Raw genomic sequence first — 27,132 nt, forward strand, 5'->3', positions numbered from 1 at the left:
GAGACTAGAAGTTGTAAATTTCTATTTCACTTATGTATGTAAAAACTATTTCACCCCTCTTTTTCTAGTTATTGTTTTTGGCAAAGAAATCTGTGTCGTTGACAGGTTATTTGGAATATTTTGAACCTAAAAAGAAAAATTCTGATTTTTTACAGTGAAATACAAAATAACAATATTATTGGAAACATTGTTTATAACCATATTAAAGGAAAAAAAGAAATTAGAAAAACAAGACAAACTACTAGTAAGTAGAAATATAAAAATGAAGAAGAATAACTTTTATATAATATATTATTTAAATATGATCTTTATAATTAATAAAAACTTTAGGGAGAGTTCCACACAACTTGTGCTGCCAGGTGAATCAATTCAAGTGTCACCTAAATATACTATTTCTCAAGATTGGGTTAAACAACTGATATGGAACTGACCTGCTACACTTGAGTCCTCCAAATGATCTACACCATTCCTTGTAAGAAACAAAGAGAAAAAAAAGCAGAAAGACAATGCAGAGAGTGTCAAGCAGTATCTGTTACTGGCATCTTGCTCAAACACCCCACTGAATCTCAGCTTCAGTATAGACTGTCTTTAACCTGAAAAGATGATCTCCTACAGTAGTTACAAGTATCAGACAAGATAGTGTGTGTAAAAAAGTATGGTGCCATGCACATAGCTGATGTTGGTTTTGTTTGGACTGGGTTATTACTGTCATAGGAAGCCCATCGATCATGGACTGCTGCAGAGATTCATTGGCTGTGTCAGTAGATCTATAAGCTCAGATATGAATTGTATATTGAAAAAGAACACAAGAGCTGTCTCTGGATCTGCAGCACGGGTTCTGATTTCCTCCAGACCACCACCCTCATCAGACTGACTCAGAGGTATAGTTTCTACTTCAAAAGAGTTATATGAACACATAACTAGCTTGGAAATCATATAAGGTACATTTTTACTATTATTTACATTGTTTGTGCTAAAATGAAAGACTAAATAGTACTCAATATGTTATCATGAGTTCACAAAAGTGCATTTTAATTTGGTCAGTAGCCTGGATCCTTGGACTTATCCACACAATGTTCCAATTAGCTTTTATTGTACCCTTGCCCTTCTGTGGACCTAATATACTAGATCTCCTGGGGAAAGATTTATGGAGTTTGCACAGACGGTGTTCCAGCTATGCTATAATGTTGACTTGATCTGTGTTTGTTATTGAATGAGTTACCAAAAGTCAACCAAACTCACTGTATGATTCATCTCATCAGCAAATATTAGCAGCAAAGACCCTACAATGAGAGTTATAAGAAATAAAAAAAAGTATCACAAGTTCTGTCAGTTTTGGAGAGGTGAGCACTTTAAACAGTCAATTGTTTTCACAGCTGTTCAGTGAGTTGGGTGCACTCAACAAAGCTCCAAGTAAGATGGTTGTATAAAGAAAAGTTTCTAAATATACGTTTTAGTGTCATGATGAACTCAAATGTTCTTTAATAAGAAAGCAAGACCACAGTTCAAGACACTCTTTAGCGATGGAAGTTAATTGCAAGATTTCTCTCCAAAGAGAATGGGCTCCAAAAAACAAGTTCTCTTTACAGAGATACCTTATTCAGCCAGCACAGGGTGGGGAGGTCCTTGATCCTGACTCAAAGTGATGTGCTAGACTTTGTTGACTCCCCATGGGAAGCCTTTCCCTCTCTGAAAAGTGGATGGGGGTGATAGGGTGAAGGGAAAGTGGAGGGAGCAGAACCTGGGATTGGTATGCAAAATAAAAAATTAATAATAATTAATTTAAAAAGAAAAGCCTTAGGTTATTAAACACATTAAATGCAATAAACTGCAGGTTTTTGAAGTTTTAAGACCATCTATCTAAATATAAGTTTATGACCTTAAAAACATACCTAACATGACTATAAGTCTGACTATATATATTTCTTAATTATACATTACATATTTAAATGAGCTACATAAGCATGATACCTTAAACAATAGTAAAAATATGCATACCATATAACAAAATTAACTTTAAATTTGTATCAATGAACCAAAATCCATACCAAAGTAAAATATGTAAAATTAATAGTTGTTTTTGAGATTAAAGTAGATCGGATAATATACCTTATGTCCTATAATTTCTATACCTTATCCTTCTTTTAGAAAGAGATCTGTGAATTTTATTTTTTTCTTTAGCCTATTTTTACTATGACCAATAACAAATTTTACCCAAATCCCCCTTAAATGAAAACAAACATTTATAAACAATGTTTTGGAAATGTGGGCATAGTTTTTTAGACTACTACTTCCTGTTTTGCCACCTGCTTCCTACTTTCCATCTGACTATGGGTATGGGTAATCTTTGGAGAAACTTTGAGAAAATTTAGGATTATAGTCAAGTCCTGACTGGAGTATTTTGTGAGGATAAATTATCACAGCCAGTAGTCTTGAATCTGTTTTGGGTATTGGACTCTGAGGAAACTCTTAACAGGTGTTCTGAAAAGTTGGATCATCTATCTGGGTTATGTGTTACCATAGAGATTTTTCAGGGGGTCTTTCTCAATCAAACCTGATTTTTCCTTACTCAGAATGAACCCAGAGCCTCTCATATCCTGTGGAAATAAAAGCAGAACCTCTTTCCCAAAGTAAGATATCTCTTAAATTTTGAAGTCAAGCTATTTTTAAAATATATAGGTTGTTTTAATCTAGCAGCTTTCATAACCCAAGGTCTTTTAGCGACTGAAAATTTTAAAGACAGAACAATAATATCCATAATCAAGACTCTGCTTATTTCTCATCTTTACATGGCTTATTATGTACAGATTTTATTTTATCTCTTTTTTAGGGACTTTACACTTTTTCTTTTGTCTCTCAAGTCTATGTATACTTTTAAACACAGTGTAACCCATTTAAAAGGGTTTTTCATTTTGTTTTGCTTTGTCTGAATCTGTCTTCACTGCATATTTCTATCTTTTTCTGACCACATGAGTCTTTAAATTGCTAAACTGCAATTTGAGCAGCTGGCTCCACCCGCCTCATTGGTCTGTGATAGTTTAGCTTCAAGGCAGAGGTACCAACATGACCCATGTGTACCACCTCAACTCTGGGAAGTTTATAAGTCGATGCCACCACCAAGTCCCATGCCACAGGCTGCTCATAAACCCTAGGTAAGTGTTTGCTAGAAGGACCTCTTAAAAGAGACTTCTGTTTTTATTCAATAATGCTGAGTAAGACAGCTGTGTGTTAAAGGAGCCAACTCTGCTAACCACCAACAAACAGAGCCTACCCAATAAAATGCAGCCAACAAGAAGCCATGCTTGACTCTATTCTTTTGTGTGTTTAGAATCCTTTTTTTTTTAAGTTTTCTCGGATTTTATGTAGAAATATTTGCCAAATGTTTGGGTGCCATATGTAGATGGAATTTTCCTGCCCCTGACCATCTGTTCCCAAACACCCCTTCAGAGGCTAATTATATTAATCATAAATGCTCAGTCAATAGCTCAGTCCTGTTACTAGTCAACTTTAATCCATTTATATTAATTTATGTATTGTCATATGGCTTATGGCTTTATCTGTCCTCTACTATGTCTTGCATCCTAGACAGCTGGCTGGCATCTCTCCTGACTCTCCCTCCTTCTTCCCATCATTCTTAGATTGCCTTCCCTGCCTAGTTGTATCCTGTTCAGCTATTGGCCAGCTAGCTTGTTTATTAAACCAGTCACAACAACATATATTCACACAATGTAAAGAAATATTCCACAGCAGCTGTGACTTTTGTTCCTGGTGCTGAGAGAGCTGTTTATAAAAGAAACTGGGATGCATATTGAAAGTAGGGTAGAATTTTGACAACATGAAAATGTTAGGAGGAGGAAACTGAACAATAACCTCATGTCTTCAATGCCATATGCCTTCCTATTCTCTTATTCTGTTTTCCTTCTTAGTTTTCTGTGGTTGATAAATTCTGAGATCTATTTGACTTTGTCATTTTATTTTCAGGATTGTTGAAGCTAATTCATATCTTTTGTCTCTGGAAATAAAAACTCTCACACAATTGAATCTTCTTATTTTCTTGAAAAATGTTTTGTCTATATTTTTTGGAAGTGCCTTAAGTAACATGTTACACAGGTATACTCTAGTGTGTTCTAGTCTGTGGTCTTTTGACTTCTTGTATACATTTCTCTACCACACTAAACGAGTGGCATTGGAACTCTGTTTCTAATTCTATGGCTCTACAGAATAGAAAATTATACAGGGAAGAAACACTGCCTTATATGACTCTACATCTACAAGTTTCTGTCAAGATTTAAGCATACCTGTTTGGCAAAACAAAACTGTAGAACTGCTGCTGAAACTTAACCCTAAACTCATGTATAAAGAAATAATTAAAATATTCTAAACTAGGGTAATAAAAATAAGAGAACAATAAATCATGATACAATTGTTCAAACATGAATTTTAGTTTAAAAATAGTATGTTAATTCATAACACTGCCATTAAGGTTGCAAATGGATCACAAGAGATTGATTACATAGCAACAAATCAGGACAAGAGCTTCGGAATTCTAAAGGCTCCTCTAAAGCCATTGCTCTCTGTATCTTACTCCACCTACACAAATCCACTTTTCTATCCCTCATTAGAATAGAAACAGACATATGATAATGATAATAATAATACAGTAAAAATGAAATATAAAAACAAGCAGAAGAAAAAGAGCCAAAAACAGCACAAGAAATACATATAGACACAGAGACACACACATTCACTGACACAGAAATCCCATAAAAACAAAAAAGCAGAAACCATATTCTATATGCAAAGAAGCTGTAAGATATTTCTAAAAACACAGGCGTGCATAAAGGCCTGGTAAAGTATTATGAGACAAAGTACCTCCAAATGCCAAAGATTGATTTTGCATTGGCCACCTACTGTTGGACATGAGATCTGGCCTTAGGAGTGGTTTCTATATCCAGTGAGAGTCAATTAGAGAAGACTAATTTTTTCCTTTGTGAGTGTTTATAGCTCCTGGGTGAGTAATGAGGGCTTGTGACCATTTCCTCTCTCAATGCTGGGACCTCGATCTTGCACAGACCTGTGCAGGCCCTGCACATGCTGACACATGAATTCATATGTGTGCTGGTCCCACTGTGTTTAGAAGGCTTTGTTTTCCATGGGATTCTATTCTCAACATGAAACTACATCAGAAATAAAGGTCAGCAACTTTTTATTGTGGCCCTTAGTTAGGGTCTCTGCCTATATTTCTTCAGATAGCATCATGTAGAATACAATCTTCTATGTCTTTCTTTGGCTCTGCATTTATATTATTGGCATTTGTCTTTTGACTTATTTATTTTCATTGTTCTGCAGATGTTCTTAGAAATTACCCAAGGTCCAGACAAGAAGACATACCCTGTTCTTATGAATAAGGTAAGACAATCAAGTGAAAGAATTCTGTAATAGTTTGGAAAGATTTATAAAAACACAAGAAATTGTAAAGAAATTTGGAAACAGCAAGGACATTCCTACAGTTACAGAGCTCTAGGGATTTCTAGGGTCATAATTCAAATCTATAGTTCCAGAACAGGGTGAGATAAAAGGAAGCGTAAATAGGAGAGTGAGACAGCTATTTCTTCATTTTACCATGAGCTTTATTTATGTTTTGTTGGGGACACATCAACCTGGGGTGTGGTGTTGCAATTACCATTGTAACTGCCATTTAGTAAATTATGTCACGAAATTTGAAAACTCAGTGGCTTGTCATGAAGCACATATGTAGACTAGTGAATTCTGTGTTATGTTTCATTTGATATGAAATATGTCCTCGGTAAAACAATACCTGTTTAAGTACAAGGCAGGTTGGATAAATCGTTCTATGAGCCTACAAATGATTAACCTAGCAGATATGTAGGTTCTATCTCAATCACAATTTAAACAGTGAAGTAGAAAAGAAATGAATGATATACAATAAAGGATTACTTACAGGATTTATTGAATGGTCAACCCACAAAGCTGCCCAGGAAGGTTGCAGTCTCAATATGGATGCAAAGTTAGAGGTGCTACAATCCCAAAAGGAAAAATAAACATGAGGTGGAGACTAAGGATAATTAATACTGTGTGTCTAAATGTCTCCAATTTTAAGGCAGTAGTTTATGGCTAGCCCAGTTACTATAATCATAATGATACACTTGCAACTACCTTAAAATGTGGAGTAATTAAAATAGGATATAGAAAGGGAAGCAGAGCCACAAGACAACTTGTGTTAAAAAGATTTATGATGACCTAGCAGACTGTAGAGTGTCTATGAGAGGCCTACGTGCCTACATTGTACCAGCTGATAAAAAAGTTATAGTTCCATTTGCATCTCTAAAATATCACACAAACTTTTTCTAAACTCTAATTTAGACATATACTGAAAAACAAACATGGGAACTACAAAGGAAATACAAAGAAAACTTAAGCCGGGCGATGGTGGCGCACGCCTTTAATCCCAGCACTCGGGAGGCAGAGGTAGGCGGATCTCTGTGAGTTCGAGACCAGCCTGGTCTATAGAGCTAGTTCCAGGACAGGCACCAAAGCCACAGAGAAACCCTATCTCGAAAAACAAAACAAAACAAAACAAAACAAAAAAAACCAAAGAAAACTTAAAAATTAAATATGATAATGTTAATTGGAGAGCTTATATTACTGACAATCATGTATGCTTGCAGATTCTAAAAAGACGAACAAGTGGTTAGACCGTGTACAAGGCGTAGCAGATGAAAAATTAACTCAGATCAATGTCAATTTGTAAATTCCACATGGAGTGATGCCAGAAAGTCCTGCATGTGAGAAAATTGATGTTCAGAGAAAGAGAGAGAGAGAGAGAGAGAGAGAGAGAGAGAGAGAGAGAGAAAGGTTGACATTTCCTTTGTCAGTCTTAAAGCACCTTCTATGTTCAGCACACTAAAAGTTTATTTCACATAAAAATTCTTCTTTGGGAATAGGCTCTGTATTATTATATTCTTTGTTTCATAAATGTATAATTGCGTCTCTGTTGATAGAACACATTGCAAATCTCTCCTAACAGAAGAAAAATCACCCAAATATCAGTATAGGTAAACAAATATGACCGTAGAAAGTAATTTTTCACTGAATTTGGTCAACAATGAACTGTTTTCAATGAGAAAAGTTCGCACTGCCATAATTTAGGAAATCTTCCCGTATTTCAGTAACTGTCTGCATATTCTCTTCATTGATGTCTTCATTTCTTGATTCCTCAGAGTGTAGATCACAGGGTTCAGAAAAGGAGTACCAACTGCATCAAATATGGCCAGATACTTATCCAGGTGTGTGGAGGGAGAAGGCCATGAATAAATAAATATCAAGGGACCAAAAAACAAAACCACAACAGAGATGTGAGCAGAAAGTGTAGTCAGAGCCTTAGAGAAACCACTTGAGGAATGTTTCTGAACAGTGACTATTATGACAATATAAGACATGGCCAGTATGAAGAAGGAGCCTACAGAGATGAATCCACTGTTGGCTGATACCATTAATTCTAATTCGTTGGTATCTATGCAAGCAAGTCTGACGAACCGAGGAAAGTCACAGTAAAAACTGTCCAAAATATTTGGTCCACAGAAAGGCAAATTCAAAATATAAACAAATTGAACCAGGGAATGCATAAGGCCAACCACCCAGGCAGACACTAAGATGAAAATGCACATTTTGGCATTCATAATGGTCAAATAATGGAGAGGCTTACATATGGCTACATATCTATCATAAGCCATGCCTATAAGCAGCACCACCTCTACACCACCAATCACATGGATGAAGAAGATTTGAGTGATGCAACCTCTAAAGGAGATGACTTTGTGCTTTCTGAACAGGTCATAAATCATCTTGGGACAAGTGACACATGATGCACCTAAATCAATGAAGGAGAGATTGGCCAACAGAAAGTACATGGGAGAATGTAAGTGAGGATCAGAAACCACTGTGAAAATGATGAGGGAGTTTCCCATCATGCTTGCCATATAAAACACTGAAGCAAACACAAACAGAAGTACTTGCAACTTCCAGGAGTTGGTGAGTCCCACGAACAGAAATTCTGACACCATAGAGTGATTTTTTCCTTCCATTGATGTTCTTTGCAGCACTACCTGAAGGACAGCAGTAGAAGAAACTGAAAATTATGATAATTGTATTAATACTTTAAAAGGGTAGAACTCGAGTTTATGAAAACCTATTTTTCATTTAGCATCTAAATCCAATCCAAAGATGAATGTATATATGAGTAAATGCTTACATGGCTACTTATCAGGTGACAGAAAATTACAAACACTCTTAAATAGTCTTCCACACTTGTTAAAAGAACTTTCATCAAAGGTTCTAAAATAACAAGTCTTGGTTAGGTGTTAAAAAAGGAACCTTGTTGGGGAGGGGGTGCACCCCTCGTGGTCCCGACTTCTTTGCTCATGTTCTCCCTCCTTCTGTTCCTCATTGGGACCTTGGGAGCTCAGTCCAGTGCTCCAGTGTGGGTCTCTGTCTCTATCTCCATCCATCACCAGATGAAGGTTCTATGGTGATATGCAAGATAGTTGTCAGTATTGCTATAGGATAGGGTCATTTCAGGTTCCCTATCCTCAGCTGCCCAAGGAACTAACTGGGGACATCACCTTGGGCTCCTGGGAGCCACTCTAGAGTGGAGCTGATCTATTGGGAGCTCACCAAGGCCAGCTAGACTGTGACCGAAAAAGCATGGGATAAAACTGGACTCTCTGAACATGGCAAACAATGAGGGCTGATGAAACACCAAGGACAATGGCACGGGGTTTTTATCCTACTTAATGTGCTGGCTTTGTGGGAGCCTAGCCAGTTTGGATGATCACCTTCCTAGATATGGACGGAGTAGGGAGGACCTTGGACTTACTACAGGGCAGGGAACCCTGACTGCTCTTTGGACTGGAGAGGGAGGGGGAGAGGAGTAGGGGGAGGGGGAGAAGAATGGGAGGAGGGGGAGAAGGGTGGGAGGAGGGGGAGGGAAATGGGAGGATGGGAGAAGGCAGAAACTTTTTTTTTCCTTTTCTCAATAAAAAAAATGAAAATAAAGGAACCTTGTACTGAGTTATGTATGAATACATACATAAATTAGCGTATGTATTCATTTAAGAAAGTGTACAGTGGACTTGGGGATTTAGCTCAGTGGTAGAGTGCTTGCCTAGCAAGTACAAGGCTCTGGGTGCAGTCTTCAGTTCCGAAGAAAGAAAATAAAGCATATATCCTTTTCTATAAAAATTGTAAAATAGGGCCTTCATATTTAAATGGTATAAAGCACATGCCTTCCAGTTGTGGGGCCTGAGATTTCATTCCCATTAAAGAAAGGGAAGAAGGAAAGAAGGAAGGAAGGAAGGAAGGAAGGAAGGAAGGAAGGAGAAAGAGGAGAGGAACAAACGGAAAAATGGTTAGATGGAGATGGAAACAGAGAAAATACAATAGAAAATAGGAGAAATGGACTGGGAGAGAGAGGGAGACATACAGACAGTTGAGAGAGGGAGTTATTAAAAATTATGAATTTTAGAATGAATCACCCAGAGGAAATGATACTGTTTGGCCCATGATCATTGAAACATTATTTATAATAACCAATATAGAAACATCCAAAGTGCTCCTTTACAGATGAGTGGACAATAAACATAAATACAGACATACGCATGCATACATAAACCCATACACATATATACATAGTATAGGTATTTGAACTATTCTACAGTTTTTAAAAATCAGGGAATTTTGTGTCTCATAATAACATTTATGAACCTGGATGCCATTTTGTTGAGTGCAACTATAGACACAAGAAGATAAATCCTGCCGGGCAGTGGTGGTGCATGCCTTTAATCCCAGCACTCGGGAGGCAGAGGCAGGCGGATCTCTGTGAGTTCGAGACCAGCCTGGTCTACAGAGCTAGTTCCAGGACAGGCTCCAAAGCCACAGAGAGACCCTGTCTCGAAAAACCAAAAAAAAAAAAAAAAAAAAAAAAAAAAGATAAATCCTAAAATATCTTATGTGCATATAAAATCTGAAGGAAGTCGTACTCATAGAAGCAAAGAATATGATGGTGAACCAGGCAAAAATGGCATCAGAAGTGGGTGTGAAGCACGATGATGATGATGATGGTGATGGTAAAAATACAAAGCTCCATTGACATAATAGTTACTTCCTGGAGATCCAATGTAGCATGGCGATTATAGACAATGATAATTGTGTGTGGCACTCTTGAGAATTGCTGAGAATCAATCATCAATGTTCTCACAACAGGTAAGTAATCAGGTAAATATGTTCATTATTTTAAGATATATATAATTCAATATACATATACTTTTTTTAATTTATATATAAATATTAAAATTAATCTTATATGTAAACAAATTCTGTATATATATATCACAGATATACAATATTTATTTGTTATTTGCACCTATATAAACCAGAAAGAGAAAAATGACCTATTATGCCCATAGAGGTTTTTTAATTTAAGTATTATTTCTTTTCTCATTTATTTTATGTACCAACCAGTTCCCCCTCCCTGCTCTCCTCCCATCCCCTCCCTTTTCCCATCTACATCCCGTCCTCATCTACTCCTCCTTCATCTCCATTCAGTAAAGGGACATGCCTCCTATGGGCTTGCACAAAGCAAGACATGACGAGCTGAGGCAGGATCAATCTCCTCTTATGATGAGGCAAGACCTGCTAGTACAGCATGAGGACATATTACCAACAGCCAACTAAGTGCCAGGGAGAGGTCCTGCTATCACTCTTAGAAGCCTTACTAAGAGACCAAGCTACACAATTGTCACACACATGCAGAGGGCCTTCGTAGGTCTCATGCAGTCTCCCTACTGTTGGTCCAACGTCCATGAGCTCCCTGAAGCTCAGGTCAACTGTCTCTGTGGGCTCCCCATCACAATCCCCCCTAGAAAGGTACAATCTCTCCTCCCTTTCTTCCAATGAAAATATAAGTAACTGTCTATCATTTTCAAATAACTACTGAGTTATTTAAATGAAACAAAGGACACCCTTAGCTTTCTAATTTTGAAATTCAATCAACTCAGTGCTTTTTGCATTTTAATTACTATGACTCTCATTCTCACTTTCACCCAAGAAAAATTAAAATTTTCACTTGTAAAACTCTTTAACTGTCTTACTTACAGTTTAGAAATAAAATTAATATAAAAACTTGTTATGAACCATGGGAGATGGAGCTGAAGGGATGGCTCAGTGGTTGAGAGTACTCACTGATCTTGCAGAAGAAATGGGTTTAGCTTATCAGTACCCACATGACAGCTCATATCTGTCTGTAATTCCAGTTCCAGAGAACCCAACTCATCCTTCTGGCTTCCTCGAGTACTGCTTACAAGAAGTGCACGTACATTCATGGAAGCAAAAAAATAAATAAACATAAGCACAAAAAATAAACATTTAAAAGAGGAGAAAATGTGAAAAATAAATCTAATTCATGATCTGGAAGTTTTATTCTGTTTTCAAATTCTCAACAACACATGGAGAGATGAGTAAGTATTAGAAAATTGCACCTTGAGTAAATTAAAAGTACTACAAAGCTTTATGATGTTGTCTAGTGTCTTTTACATTTCTTCATGTACAATGTTATTTTAGCTCAAAGTCAAATACAATGAACACTTTTCTACACATCAGAGAGTTTTTCATAGTTATTTTCCCATGCTATTCAATTTCTTTTCCAGTTTGCTATCTACTTTGCTTTAAACAAACACAAATATGATCCATGCTCATAGCAATTTCAAAACTAAAATTGTATCAACAAATAAAGACACACTTTTCATTGTTTAAATATCTTTGTGAATTTTACCTGTATAAAATGTACAGCATCTTCACAGACAGGCTTCCCTGATTTCTCTAGCCTAAAGTACCAAATAATAACCTAACATAAAATATATGAAGCCAATTTTTCTAACCTCAAGAGATCATTGAGCCAAAGAATCTAAAAACACTAGATAGCTTTGAATGTGTTCATAGTTTAGACTCTCACCCAGGGGACTGTTTGATTTGTCCAGTGCAACTGAAGGATTTCATGCCTCATAAAACAACACTAAAGAGAAAAAAAGAAAACAAAATGGAAATGTTTATATCATTGTACTATTTTGTTGTAAATATTGATGACCAGCCATTATAATTAATCTCTAAAAGTAGAAAATTAGTTCAAATCCTGACTATACACATTTAATAATTTTAGTATATCTTAAGAAAAAAAGTATGAAGCTTTCACTTTTATGTATTATGTAATTGTGAATTTGTATATAAATTTAGATGTGTAGACGTCCACAGAAGATATGAAACATAAAAATGAATGAAATAATTAACTACCAATCAATACAACAGGGGGCTAAGAGCAGAAAAAAGCCAAGAGTAACCATTGTCTTCACTCATATACAATGTAGTTCCTAAAGTCTTAACTAGTTCACTAATACAAAAGAAAGGAAGGAGGAAGGAAAAGAGTGAGGAAGTAAGGTCAAAAAAGGAAGATAGGAAGGAAAGAAGGAAGGAAGGGAGGGAGGGAGGGAGGGAGGGAGGACAAAAGGCAAAAGGAGTCAATGTATCAAGGTAGCCCTTGTTGCCAATAACATGATTCACTACGTAAGACACTTTAAAGACCACTAAAAATCTCTTAAAGCTTACAGTTTCAACAAAGATTCAGTATACAAAATAAACATGCAAAAATCAGAAGCCAATGACAAACATACAAAACAGAAATCTAAGAAATGATATGGTAGCAAAAAGGGAAAAAAAAGAAAAGAAGAAACCTGGAGAAAAAAATCTAATCAAGAAAATGAAGACCTTTTACAATAAAAACTTTAGAACGTCGAAGAAAGAAACTGAGGACTATATAAGAAGATAGAAAGAGCTCATGTGCTCATTGATCAGAAGAATCAATGAGAAAATTGATATCCTACCAACATAAATCTAGAGGATTTATGAAATATCCTCAGTAAATACTGAAATCATCTTCACAGACATGAAAAACCAATTTCAAAATTCATATGGAGATTAAAAAGACCAAGGATAGCCAAAGAAATCCTGAACAAAAATACTACAGAGGATGTCACCATACTGATTTCAAATCACAAATAGGGCCCCAGTAATAAAAATAACCATGGTACTAGCACAAAAGAGACACATAGATCAGTGACATAGAATAGAAAACCCAAACATAACTCTGCATAGCCGCAGAACCTGACATTTCACAAAGACACCAAAAATATGCATTGGAAAAAAGACAGCATCTTCAACAAATGTTGTTGGAAAATTTCAATCTCACCATGTAGAAAATCAAACTAAAGACTTATTTCTCTCCCTGAACATAATTCAGCTCCAGGTGAAAAAAGGACATCAATGTAAGACCTGATGCCCTGTAATTACTAGTAGAAAAAGCAGGAAGTACACATAAAATAACAGACACATGGACGGAAATAGAAAACACTATCCTGAGTGAGGTAAGACAGACCCAAAAAGAGGAACATGGGATGTACTCACTCATAATTGGTTTCTAGTCATAAATAAAGGACATTGAGCCTATAATTCGTGATCCTAGAGAAGCTAAATAAGAAGGTGAACCCAAAGAAAAACATATAGTCATCCTCCTGGATATTAACCTTCATCAGGCGATGAAAGGAGATAGAGACAGAGACCCACATTGGAGCACTGGACTGAAACCCCAAGGTCCAAATCAGGAGCAGAAGGAGAGAGAGCACGAGCAAGGAACTCAGGACCGCGAGGGGTGCACCCACACACTGAGAGAATGGGGATGTTCTATCGGGAACTCACCAAGGCCAGCTGTCCTGGGTCTGAAAAAGCCTGGGATAAAACCGGACTCGCTGAACATAGCGGACAATGAGGACTACTGAGTAGTCAAGAACAATGGCACTGGGTTTTGACCCTACTGCACATACTGGCTTTGTGGGAGCCCAGGCTGTTTGGTTGTTCACCTTACTAGAACTGGAAGGAGGTGGGAGGTTTTTGAACTCCCCATAGGGCAGGGAACCCTGACTGCTATTTGGGCTGATGAGAGAGTGGGAGTTGATTGAGGGAGGGGGGAGGGAAGTGGGAGGCGGTGGCGGGGAGGAGACAGAAATCTTTAATAAATATATAAATAAATGAATGAATTTTTAGTGTGTGCACGTGTGTGTGTAACTGTATGAGCATGCATGTGGAAGTCCAAGGACAATCTGCTGGAGTCAGTTAGCACTCTCCTTCTACCATGCTGAATTGAGCTCAGGTACTCAAGTGATAAAGCCTTTACCCACTGAGCCAGCTCCTAGTTCCCTGAAATGTGATCTTTTAAGAAGATTGCAATCCCCTTCAAAATTCTGTCCTTCTGTTTCCATTTCCCTATTATACATGTCATGAAGAACTAATTATTGCACTTAGAGTATAGTTTTTATATTCCTTTTTTCCTTTCACCCTCTATCTAAATCTCCATTACACCTTTCATTTTTCTCTTTCCTGCCCACCTCTCGAGCCTTACATCTTACCTTTCTTCAAAATTGAAGCTCCCGTTAACCAGTTCTCACAAATATCATGAGACACTGTTATATTTCTCATCCCCATGAATATCTGTGTGTGTGAGAGAGAGAGAGAGAGACAGAGAGAAAGAGAGAGAGAGAGAGAGAGAGAGAGAGAGAGAGAGAACTCCTCCACTCATGCTGAGAGCATTCAGACAGCTACTGAGTTATAAAAAGTAAGGAAACCAGAGAAACAACTGGGACTTCTAGGCAGTATGGTCTACTGGATTTGGGTAACAATTTGTTAACTATTGTTCCTCTTCACAACTCTAATAAAAAGACTTCTAAACTCTTGCTAAACTATGTGTCTTTCTTGATATTTATCTTCAATACAGATAGCATCATACTTTTTCTTTACACATTTTTGTCTATATTTTTTTTCTTTTTTTTTTATTGCGAAAAGAAGAAAAAAAAACATAAACAAAAAACAAGTTTCCACCTCCTCCCAGCCTCCCATTTCCCTTCCCCTCCTCCCACCCTTCTCCCCCTCCTCCCACCCTTCTCCCCCTCCACCCACTCCTCTCCCCCTCCCTCTCCAGTCCACAGAGCAGTCCGGGTTCCCTGCCCTGTGTTAAGTCCTAGGTCCTCTCCGTCCATATCTAGGAAGGTGAACATCCAAACTGGCTAGGCTCCCACAAAGCCAACACATTAAGTAGGATCAAAACCCCCTGCCATTGTCCTTGGTGTCTCATCAGCCCTCATTGTTCGCCATGTTCAGAGAGTCCAGTTTTATCCCATGCTTTTTCGGTCACAGTCCAGCTGGCCTTGGTGAGCTCCCCTTAGATCAGCTCCTCTGTCTCAGTGGGTGGATGCACGCCTCGTGGTCCCGAATTCTTTGCTCATGTTCTCCCTCCTTCTGCTCCTCCTTGGGACCTTGGGAGCTCAGTCCAGTGCTCCTGTGTGGGTCACTGTCTCGATCTCTATTTTATTCATCACTTTTAAACATGAAATTCAAAGCATGAGAAAGAATGAGGGCAAAAAGAATCTGACTCTTTCTCTTCACAGTGTAAAGGAATATGACAAAATTCCTAAAACGTTTAATTATCTTTTAAATGTTAGCTAGAAGAGTTCACAATCCAATAAGTCATGAAGAATAAAGGACTCATTGAGGTAGAAATAAGGAGATAATATTCAGGATGAAACTCAGAAAGTTAAATAAACCTTAGATCCAAAAGCAAAACAGCTATGCTACATTGAAATGACAACATATTGAAAAGGGATATGTTAGGCAAGTCACACAATGGTTACCTATGGGTTAATTTTATGTGTGTCTGTTTGATTAAACTAAGGATGTTAGTATTTGTCTGTGAGTGCATGCTGTGGTCTGGATAAAGTTGAAGGGAAGAGAAAAGATGGGCCTAAAGAATCATGTTTTGCGAGGAGTCTTCCAAACAGACCAAGCTACATAATTGTCACACACATGCAGAGGGCCTAGGTTGGTCCCATGAAAGCTCACTAACTGTTAATCCAGAATCTATTGCTTCCACCTGTCCATGTCAGCTGTTTCTGTGGATTCCCTCATCATGACCTTCACCCCTCTCACTCGTACAATCTGTCATCTGTTCGGGAGGACTCCCAGAGCTTGTACCATTGCTTGGCTGTGGATCTTTGTATCTGCTTCCATCAGCTACTGAATGAAGACTCTCTGATGACAATTAGGGTAGTCATCAATCTGATTACAATAGATGGCCAGTTCAGGCACCTTTTCCACTATTGCTAGGATCATTTCACTTAGCTGGGATCATCCTTGTGGATTCCTGGGAGATTCCCTGGGGCCAGGTTTCTCATTAGACCTCTGTCCCATCCCAAACTGCCTCTTGTACCCAGCCAGGCCATCCTGCCCCCTCAAATTCTCATCCTCCACCTCCCCCATCCCTGCCCCCAGTTTGTGCAGAAGATTTCTTCTATTTCCCCATCCCAGGGAAATCCATGCATCCCTCTTTGGGCCTTTTTGTTCTCTATTCTCTCTGCGGCTGTACATTGTAGGTTGGTTATCCTCTTCTTTACTCCTAATATCCACTTATGAGTACATACCATGTTTGTCTTTCTGGGTCTGGGTTACCTAACTAAGAATTATTTTTTGTAGTTCCATTCATTTGCCTGAAAATTTCAAGATGTCATTGGTTCTTTACAGCTTATTAAAGTACTCCATTGAATAAAAGTACCACAATTTTCTTATTCATTCTTCAGTTCAGGGACATCTAGGTTGTTTCTATGATCTGGATATTATGAATAATGTTACTATGAACATAGTTGAGCAAATGTCCTTGTAGTATGATTGAGCATCTTTTGGGTATATACTGAAGATTGGTGTAACTGGGTCTTGAGGTAGATTGATTCATATTTTTCTGAGAAACCACCATAATGATTTCCAGAATGGTTATACGGGCTTGCACTCACACCAGCAGTGGAGAAGTATTCCCCTTACTCCATATCCTCTCCAACATAAACAATCATCGGTTTTTTTTTATTTTAGTCTTTCTGACAGGTGTTAAATGGTATCTCAGAGTCTTTTGATGACTAAGGATGTTGAACAATTCTTTATGTTTTGTTTGGCCATTTAAGATTCTTCTGTTGAGAATTCTGTTTAAATCTGTACCCAATTTTTTAATTGGATTATTTGGTATTTGATGTCTGTTATTTTTAGCTCTTTATATATTATGGAGATCAGCCCTCTGTTACTTACATGTGGGGGTGGTAAAGATCTTTTCCCATTCTGTAAGCTGCTCTTTTGTCTTATTGAGAGTGTTCTTAGCCTTACAGAAGCTTTTCAGTTTCAGGAGGTCCCAATTTACTAATTGTTCATTGCAGTATCTGTGCTACTGGTGTTATATTCAGAAAGTAGTCTCCTGTGCCAATGCATTCAAGGCTAGTTCCCACTTTATCGTTAGCAGATTCAGTGTGACTAGATTTATGTTGAGGTCTTTGATCCACTTGGACTTGAGTTTTGTGTATAGTGATGGACAAGAATCTAACTGTATCCTTCTACATGCCAACATCCTGTTATGACAGCACCATTTGTTGAAGATGTTTTCTTTTTTCCTTTGTATAATTATGACTTCTTTGTCAAAACCAGGTGTCGATAGGTATGTGGATATATCAGGGTCTTTCACTTGATTCCATTGATGCATATAAACAAAGTTAGAAAGAAATTTTTTCACAGAGTTGGGTCAAAATGCACTCCCAAGTTCATGATGCAAAGACATAGATCTTTCTATACCTCAGAAACTGAGTACTCTCTGCATTACTTGGTGTTTTGTGAACTCCTAACTGTGAGTGGGTGTGTCTCTGACCTCTTTTGTCTGCTCTTTAAACTATTTTCCTTCTATTTGGTTGCCTTATCAAGGTTTGATATGAGGGTTTTTGCCTTGTTTTATTGTATCTTGATTTGTCCTGTTTTGGCTCTCGGAGACATGCCCTTTTACGAAGAGAAACAGAGAGGGGAGGAAAGAAGAGGTATGTAGTTGTGATCTATCATATGAGAAAGGAATCTTTTCAATAAATAAATACATATATGAAATACAAACATTAATAAAGTTTCTAGATCATACACAAGCATTCACTTACTTGGAATCCATACTTACCCACAGAGAAAACTCCTATAAGAGATAGTGTTTGGAATTGTCTTCACTTACACATTAGCCCTACATGAAAGAGCTGTTTCATAAATGCATTCTTTACATTCATAACTAATGAAACCACCATATATCTTTGCCTAGTGTAGTAATTAATGCTTTTCCTTGGCCTATACAAAACTAATGAATCAAAGAAAACATATTCCAAGACATTCAGCCCTTATTGATGGACAAGGTGTTTGGTATTGAGGTTCCTAATACAGAGTCATCAAGTTCAATATCTCTATTGAGCAGTGCTCATGTAAACCATCATCCATGTGTATTTCATTTTCAATATAGAAATATTGCAAGCTTACTCACACACTCAACTGAAACATTTCATATTTGAAACTTCTCAAATTGGTTGGGACATCTCTATTTTGAATTATTATTTAGGAGATTTAAATGATTGCCTCTTTTTCAAATACAAACATACACACATACATACATACATACATACATACATACATACATAAAAGAAAATGACTTTGTAGCTTCAAATTTACTGAATTCAATAAACTAAATGTTTAGTTGTTCTTTTGATACAATGTCCTTTTGTGTATCCCAGGTTGGCCTCATGACAATCCTCCTGCCTCTGTCAAGTAAGCTGTGCAAAAATATGCCCAAAATACCTTTAACAATCCTTTTTATATTTCTGATTTTCTCTCTTACTTTATACCACACATTAAAAATTACTATTTTTCAAACTTATTTTATTTTTATTTTTTCCATTCAAAAATTTACACTTCCTCCCCTCCTCCCATTCCTCTCCTGCTCCCTCACTCACCCTCCTCCCTCCCCCTTCCTCCTTAAGAGAGGGCAGGGTACCCTGCCCTGAGGGAAGTCCAAGCCCCCCCCCCCCTACATCCAGGACTAGGAAGCTTTGCATCCAAATAGACTAGGGTCCCAAAAAGCCAGTACATGCAGTAGAAACAAGTCCCAGTGCCTTTATCATTGACTTCTCAGTCAGTCCCCATTGTCAGCCACATTCAGAGAGTTCGGTTTGATCGCATGTTCATTCAGTCCTGGTCCAGCTGGATTTGGTGAGCTCCCATTAGAACAGGCACACTGTCTCAGTGGGTGGACCAACCCCTCGCGGTCCAGACTTCATTGCTCATCTTCTCCCTCCTTCTGCTCTTCAACTGGACCTTATGAGCTCAGTCCATTGCTCTGATGATTTTAGTTGTTGTTCAGAAATAAAATGAGTACAAACATTGCCTGTAAATGGTAGAAGAAAATCAAAAAATAAATACAAATCCAGGTAGCTTTAGATATTATTTTGTTTTGAAATTATCCATATCATATCTAAAAATGAAATTAGCTGTTTATAAAAGAATCTGAGATGGATATGAATTAGAAGTAGAATTGTGACTACTTGAAAATGCTAGGAGGAGGAAACTGCACAAAAGTCTCCCATCTTCAATGTCATATCCCTTCCTACTCTCTTATTCTGTTTTCCTTTGTAGTTGCCTGTGGTTGATAAATTCTGTGATCTACTTGAGAATTTGTCATTTAGTTTTCAGGATTGTTTAAGCTAACTCATTTCTTTTGTCTCTGGAAATTAAAACTCTCACATACTGAACATTTTATTTTCTTGAAAAATGTGAAAGGTTTTGTCTGTATTTTTGAACGTCCCTCAGGTAATGTGATACACAGGTGTGTTCTACTGTCTTCCACTCTGTGGTCTCTTGACTTTTTGTATATACTTCACCACACTAAACTACTGACATTGGAACTCTGTTTCTCACTCCATTGCTCTAAAGAATAGAAAATTTTCCCGGGAAAGAGCAATGCCTTATATAACTATACATCTACAAGTTTCTTTCAAGATTTAAACATTCAATGAATACCTGTTTAACAAAACAAAACTGCATAAATACTGAAAAATTAATCCCAAGGTCATGTAAAAAGAAATAATCAAAATAGCTTTAACTGGGATTATAAAAATAAGAAAACAATAGCTCATGATACAATTGTCCATATATCTTAGTTTCAAAAAGAGTACATTAATTTATAATACTGCCTTTAAAGTCATAAGGGCTTCACAATAGATTGTGCACACAGCAACAATGCAGGGCAAGAACATCAGTCTCCTCCCACAGACTCCTCTAAAGCCGTTGCTCTCTATGTCCTACACACTTGCTTTCAAAAGCTTCAACACACTACTAGGATGTGTCTAATATATTATAGTAAATAAAATTCTGGTTTTAATACTGGTCAATGATACACTGAAAACTCATAATCTTACATAAATCATCACAGCATGACTTGATAACAATGATGATCATTCAGTAACAGTTTTAGTTTCAAAAGCATATTCTAAAATATAAACAATGCATTATGATTTCATTCTTTTTTAATTTTATGAAAATAGTTTTTTTTCATACAATATATTCAGATTGAGATTTTTCTTCTGCCAACTACTCTCAGAACCTCCCCATCTCCCCACACACCCAAATACACATCTTTTCCCTTCCTCTTTAGAAAACAAACAAGCATAACACAATGATAATAATAATATAATAAAATAAGAGAAACAAAAAACAAGCAGAAGAAAAGAGCCAAAGAAAAAGCACAAATAGACACAGAGACACACTCACTCACTCACACAGAATTCCTATAAAACCATAAGAATCCCATAAAAATCAATACTATCTATGCAAAAGATTTATGTTTTTAAAAAATAAAATAAAGAAGCAAGCAAAAAAAAAAAAAGACCCAGCATATCATTGAGAGATAAAGAACCTCCAAAATGCCAAAAAATTCATTTCGTGTTTGCCACTTCCTGCTGTGCTTGAGATACAGTGAGACTCAGTTAGAGACAAGTAATTTTTCGTTTGTGAGTCGTTATCAGTTGGAGATAGCTTCTGGGTTAGAAATGAGTGCTTGTGTCGGTTTCCCCTCTCACGGCTGAGGCCCCATCTTTCACAGACATTTGTGGGTCCTGCGCATGCTGCCACAGTCTTTGTGAGTTCATGTGTGTATCAGTCCTGCTGTGTTTAGACGACTTGGCTTCATTGGTGTTCTATTATTCTCATTTTAAAACCACATCCCAAATAAGGGCAAACACCCTTTCATGGTGGCCCTTAGTTCAAGGTCTCTTCCTGTATTTCTTCAGATGGCATCATGTAGAATATATCTTCTAGGTCTTTCTTGGGAGCTTCATTTATATTGTATGTATCTGCCTTTATAAATGTGTATGGACTCTAGTCTTTTCATTAGTTTACAGGGTTTATGAGAAATTACTCAAGGTAATTTTTCTTCCATAAATCATCACAGCATGACTTGATAACAACAATGATCCCCCAGTGACATATTTAGTTTCAAAAGCATAAACATAGTTTCTAAAATATAAACAATGCATTATTATTCTATTCCATTTAATTTATTTATTTAAAATATTATTAAATATTTTTGAATTTTTATTCTTTTTTAACCCTAATCTAATGAATAAAATGAGATTTGATAATATCAAGAGAAGAAATTCTTTAAAAGTTTGAGAAAATTTATACAAACACAAGAAGATCATAAAGAACCTCGGGATCAGCAGGGGAATTCCTCCAGCTACAGAACTCTAGGGATTTCTAGGAGAATAAATTAAATCTATAGTTCCAGAACAGAGTGAGACAATAGGAGATGTAAATACGAGAGTACCACAGATATTTCTGCAGTTTATTCTGGGCCTTATGTTCTGTTGGAGAATCCTGGGGTGTGGTGCTACAATTAACACTGTAACTCCCCTTTAGCAAATTATGTCACTAAACCTGAAAACTCAGTTGCTTGTCACGGGACACATTGTAGACTAGTGAATTTTGTGTTATGTTTCATTTGGTTTAAAATATGTCCCCTGATCAAGCAATTCCTTGTTTAAGTACAAGATGGCTTAGACAAAGCATTCTATAAACCCAAAACTGATTAAACTACCATATATGTAGGATCTAGCCCACTCATACTTTAATCAGTGAACAACAAAAGGTATGGATGATTTACAATAAAGAATTACTTACAGGAACTAGATTTATCTAATAGTCAATACTCAAAGCTGCCCATGAAGATTATAATCTCAATTTAGAGGCAAAGTTAAAGGTGCTAGAATCCCACAAGGGAAAAATGGGCATGAGACAGAGACCAAGGATAGTTAATACTGTGCCTCCAATTTCAATGGTGTAGTTGATGGAGAGCCTGGTGACTATAATCATAGTGACATACTGGCAACTAGCTTAAAATATGAAAGAATTAAAAGGGTATATTGAAAAGGAAGCAGAACTACAACACTGCTTCTGTTCCAGAGTCTCTTAATGAGTTAACATGCTATAGAGTGTCTATAGATGCATAGGTACCTACAATGTAACAACTGATTTAAAAACATTATAGCTTCATTTGCATCTAGGAAATATCACATAAACATTTTTGCTGAAGTCTGACTTGGATATATACTAAGAAAAAAAGAGCATGTGAAATAGAAAGGAAATATGAAGGGAACTTGACTATATGTGAACATCATAATGTTAACTGGACAGCTGATATTTCTGGGAATTGAGTGTGTATGCTTGCAGATTCTAAACAGACAGACAAATGAGAGGCTAGAGTGCATCCAAGGTTCAGAAGATGAAAAATTGACTCATATCAATGTCAATTTGCAAATTACACATGGAGCACTACCTGAAAGCCCTGCATGTGAGAAAATTTATGTTCAGAAGGGAAGAGACAGAGTGTGTGTGTATCTGTATGTGTGTGTGTGTGTGTGTGTCTGCTTGTGTGTGTGTTTACATTTCCTTTGTAAGCCTTAAAGCAATCTTGTATCTTCTGTACAACTAAAAGTTTGCTTCATATAAAGTTTCCTCTTTGGGAATTGAGCTCTGTCTTATTATAATCTTTGTTTTATAAATATATAATTGCTTCTCTGTTGCTAGAAAACACTGCAAATCTCTCCTAGCAGCAGACAAAATTTACCCAAATATCAGTATATACGAGCAAAGAAAGTAATTTTTCACTGAATTTTGACAACAAAAAAATTGTTCAATGATGAATGTCCACACTGCAATCATTTAGGAGATCTTCCCGTATTTCAGTAACTGTCTGCATATTCTCTTCATTGATGTCTTCATTTCTTGATTCCTCAGTGTGTAGATCACAGGGTTCAGAAAAGGAGTACCAACTGCATCAAATATGGCCAGATACTTATCCAGGTGTGTGGAGGGAGAAGGCCATGAATAAATGAATATCAAGGGACCAAAGGTTAGGACGACAACAGAGATGTGAGCAGAGAGTGTAGACATGGCCTTAGAGAAACCACTTGAGGAATGTTTCTGAACAGTGACTATTATGACAATATAAGATATGGCCAGTATGAAGAAGGAGCCTACAGAGATGAATCCACTGTTGGCTGATACCATTAATTCTAATTCGTTGGTATCTATGCAAGCAAGTCTGATAAACCGAGGAAGGTCACAGTAAAAACTGTCCAAAATATTTGGTCCACAGAAAGGCAAATTCACTACATAAACAAATTGAACCAGGGAATGCATAAGGCCAACCACCCAGGCAGACACTAAGATGAAAATGCACATTTTGGCATTCATAATGGTCAAATAATGGAGAGGCTTACATATGGCTACATATCTATCATAAGCCATTCCTATAAGCAGCACCACCTCTACACCACCAATCACATGGATGAAGAAGATTTGAGTGATGCAACCTCTAAAGGAGATGACTTTGTGCTTTCTGAACAGGTCATAAATCATCTTGGGACAAGTGACACACGAAACACCTAAATCAATGAAGGAGAGATTGGCCAACAGAAAGTACATGGGAGAATGTAAGTGAGGATCAGAAACCACTGTGAAAATGATGAGGGAGTTTCCCATCATGCTTGCCATATAAAACACTGAAGCAAACACAAACAGAAGTACTTGCAACTTCCAGGAGTTGGTGAGTCCCACGAACAGAAATTCTGACACCATAGAGTGATTTTTTCCTTCCATTGATGTTCTTTTCAGCACTACCTGAAGGACAGCAATAGAAGAAACTGAAAATTATGATAATTGTATTAATACTTTAATACTGTAGAAATCAAGGTTTTGAAAACCTATTTTTCATTTAGCAATTAAATCCAATCCAAAGATGAACAGATGTATGTGAAAATGCTTACATGGCTACTTATCAGGTGACAGAAAGTTACAAACACTCTTAAATTCCCTTTCATACTTGTTAAAAGCATTTTTATCAAAGGTTCAAAAAAAAACAAGTTTTGATTTGGTGTTAAAAATGAACCTGTGCAAAAGTTATTGGGATAATAAATTAGTGTATGCATTTATTTAAGAGAGCGTATAGTGGTGTTGGAAATTTAGCTCAGGGATAGAGTGCTTGCCTAGCAAGTACAAGGCCCTGGATTTGGTCCTCAGCTCCAAAAATAGAAAAAGGAGTATATAGCCATTTCCATAACAATTTTAAAATAGGGTCTTGGTATTTATCAGTATAATACTCATGCCATCCATTGTGTAGGGTTCTGAATTTTATCCCCATTAAAGAAAGATAGGGAAGAAGGGAGAGAGAGAGAGAGAGAGAGAGAATGGAAGGAAGAAAAAATGAAAGAAGGAAGAAAGCTAGAAGAAAAGAAAGAAGGAATGAAGGGAGGGAGGAAGGAGAAAGGAAAAGCAGAAAACTGGAGAGATGGAGATGGAGACAGATAGATAAAATACAAGAGAAAACAGTATAAATGGACTGGGAGAGAGAAAGACAGAAAAGATAGGGACAGAGACAGACAGAAAACTGAAAGAGAAAATTATTAACCTTTATGAATTTTGGAATTAATCATCCAGAGGAAATGGCCCATGATCATTGAAACATTATTTATAGTAACCAATATAGACATCCCATGTGCTCCATTACAGATGAGTGGAAAATAAACATACATGCACACACACTCACATATATACATAGTACGGATATAGTGGACTATTCCATAGCCCTTAAAAATAAGGAAAATTTGGGTTTCATATTAACGTTAATGAAACTGGATGCCATTTTCATGAGTGAAACTATAGCCACAAGAAGATAAATGCTGAAATATCTTATGTACATATAAAATCTGAAGAAAGTCATACTCATAGAAGCAAAGAATATGATGGTGGACCAGGCAAAGAAAAGGGTCAGAAGTGGGAGCAAGATAATGATGATGTTAAAAATACAAAAGTTCCATCGACATAATATTTACTTCCTAGAGATCCAAAGAAGCATGGTGATTACAGACAATGATAATTGTGTGTGGCACTCTTGAAAATTGCTGATAGCCAATTATCAATGTTCTCACAAAGACAAGTATGTAAGGTAAACATTTTAGTTAGTGTAAGATATATGTTTTACATATATATAACTTAAAATATGTACTATGTATTATTATGTAATATATGTATTATATGACATGAAATGTAATTTGATGCATTTTAGCCTAATATATAAATATATAATAATAACAAATATATAATAACTTCATATACCACATATGCAAACAAATGTTTTATACCGAAATATTCAGTATACAATTCTGTTAAATGTGCCTATATAAAACCCGTTATGGAAAATTTACCTATTCTGCCCATAGAGTTTTGAAACAGAGACCATACAGTGATGCTGGTGGCAGTCATGCAGTGCTCTGTACTATGTGGATTATTTGGATTACAGTGATGCCCTTCAGTATAGAAAATGACAGTTCAGTGTCAAATTTCATATTCTACCTAAGTGTTTGCTATAAAATAAGATGCATAGATGAGAATTACTTCCTGGAGAGTTCAGCTCATGCGTAGAAATTTTAAACCTCACATGGTAGACCTGCTATAGTAGAAAGCATTTGTTCAACTTTGAAAAAAAATTATGACAGTATGTTGTAGGTCTGCTTCTCCTTAGAGAACAAACAGCACAGTAGAAACAAAAAAGGCTCTCAAAACAAAATTAAGAAAAAAACAAAATTCAGAAAAAACTAAATAATACCATGGTTCAGACAAATTATTCCAGAGATTGTTGATTCATATTTTGTATATATTATAAAACTCACAATTCATGTTAATATATAAACATAAGATGTATTCAACATATAGATGTTCTACATGAACTAATTAATATTGATACTAATATTCTTTCATTTTTTCAGAATACTTTGAATACATGAGATAAATGAATGAATTAAAAGGGATAGTATCATAAAATAGAGAGAAAGAAATTCCATTTCTGGAAGACATTTCAAAATGTATTACTTATTCCCCTTCAAAATATGTTAACTACCACTTATTCAATAATAGATTATTCAGGTTACTTAGTAATCAATACTTTCAATGTAATTTAAATGTGTTTTTCTCAAAAACCTCTGAGTGTCTCCTTGGTGCTTATAGTTAATTAAGTGTAATTCATTAAGTATTATATATCAACTAGATATAAGTTCGAAAGATTTAAGGACTACAATGACTTTTTTCATAACCCATGCTAAAATTCAGAATTGCAACATAATGTATATAAGAATTTGTTGAAATATAGATAAAGATGTAGTTTATTTCAAGCACACATGAATATATACCTGATTATAGGTTTAAAGACAAAAAGATTTGCATAGTTCTAAAGTGACAGAGAAACTAGAAGCAAAGCATACTAAAAGTAAAGAAAAAGACAATGAGGTCAAAGGGAAAATCTAAACCAGGAATGAAATTTGGAATGTATGTGTGGTTATGGAGAAAGAGAAAAGCTTAAGTAAAGACAATTTATTCAATTTGTACTGTTTTCTGACCATTCTTCAAAAGCCACATAGCTAAAACCAATTACACAGCTTCAAACATCTTTCAAGTTCAAAAGCTATGGGAAGCATTGTCAATAAACCCTGTATCCACCATGAATTTATCTTTTGGACAGCCAATCTCCATCACCAAGGTAAAACCCAAGAAGGCTTTTGAGTTTAGAGTACAATGATA

The 27,132-nt window shown here is 36.4% G+C and overlaps 2 protein-coding genes across 2 annotated transcripts; both read right to left on the reverse strand.

The window, feature by feature from the left end:
* Window positions 1-7,166: 7,166 nt before the first annotated feature.
* LOC121465767 (olfactory receptor 4F3/4F16/4F29-like) lies at window positions 7,167-8,105 on the reverse strand. The gene has a single exon (XM_041679152.1). The coding sequence runs from the start codon at window positions 8,103-8,105 to the stop codon at window positions 7,167-7,169; it is 939 nt and encodes a 312-aa protein (XP_041535086.1).
* Window positions 8,106-23,220: 15,115 nt separating this feature from the next.
* LOC121465752 (olfactory receptor 4F3/4F16/4F29-like) lies at window positions 23,221-24,159 on the reverse strand. Its single transcript, XM_041679136.1, has one exon. It carries the CDS (start codon window positions 24,157-24,159, stop codon window positions 23,221-23,223), a length of 939 nt encoding a protein of 312 aa, XP_041535070.1.
* Window positions 24,160-27,132: the final 2,973 nt, after the last annotated feature.

Source organism: Microtus oregoni, unplaced genomic scaffold (assembly GCF_018167655.1).
Source record: "Microtus oregoni isolate MIOR12 unplaced genomic scaffold, Mior012 000031F_ref0000149, whole genome shotgun sequence".
Classification (NCBI taxonomy): domain Eukaryota; kingdom Metazoa; phylum Chordata; class Mammalia; order Rodentia; family Cricetidae; genus Microtus; species Microtus oregoni.

What these genes read in the sequence shown, in the direction of transcription:
- LOC121465767 (XM_041679152.1), bottom strand. Translation starts at nt 8,105, where the DNA reads ATGGAAGGAAAAAATCACTCTATGGTGTCAGAATTTCTGTTCGTGGGA.
- LOC121465752 (XM_041679136.1), bottom strand. Translation starts at nt 24,159, where the DNA reads ATGGAAGGAAAAAATCACTCTATGGTGTCAGAATTTCTGTTCGTGGGA.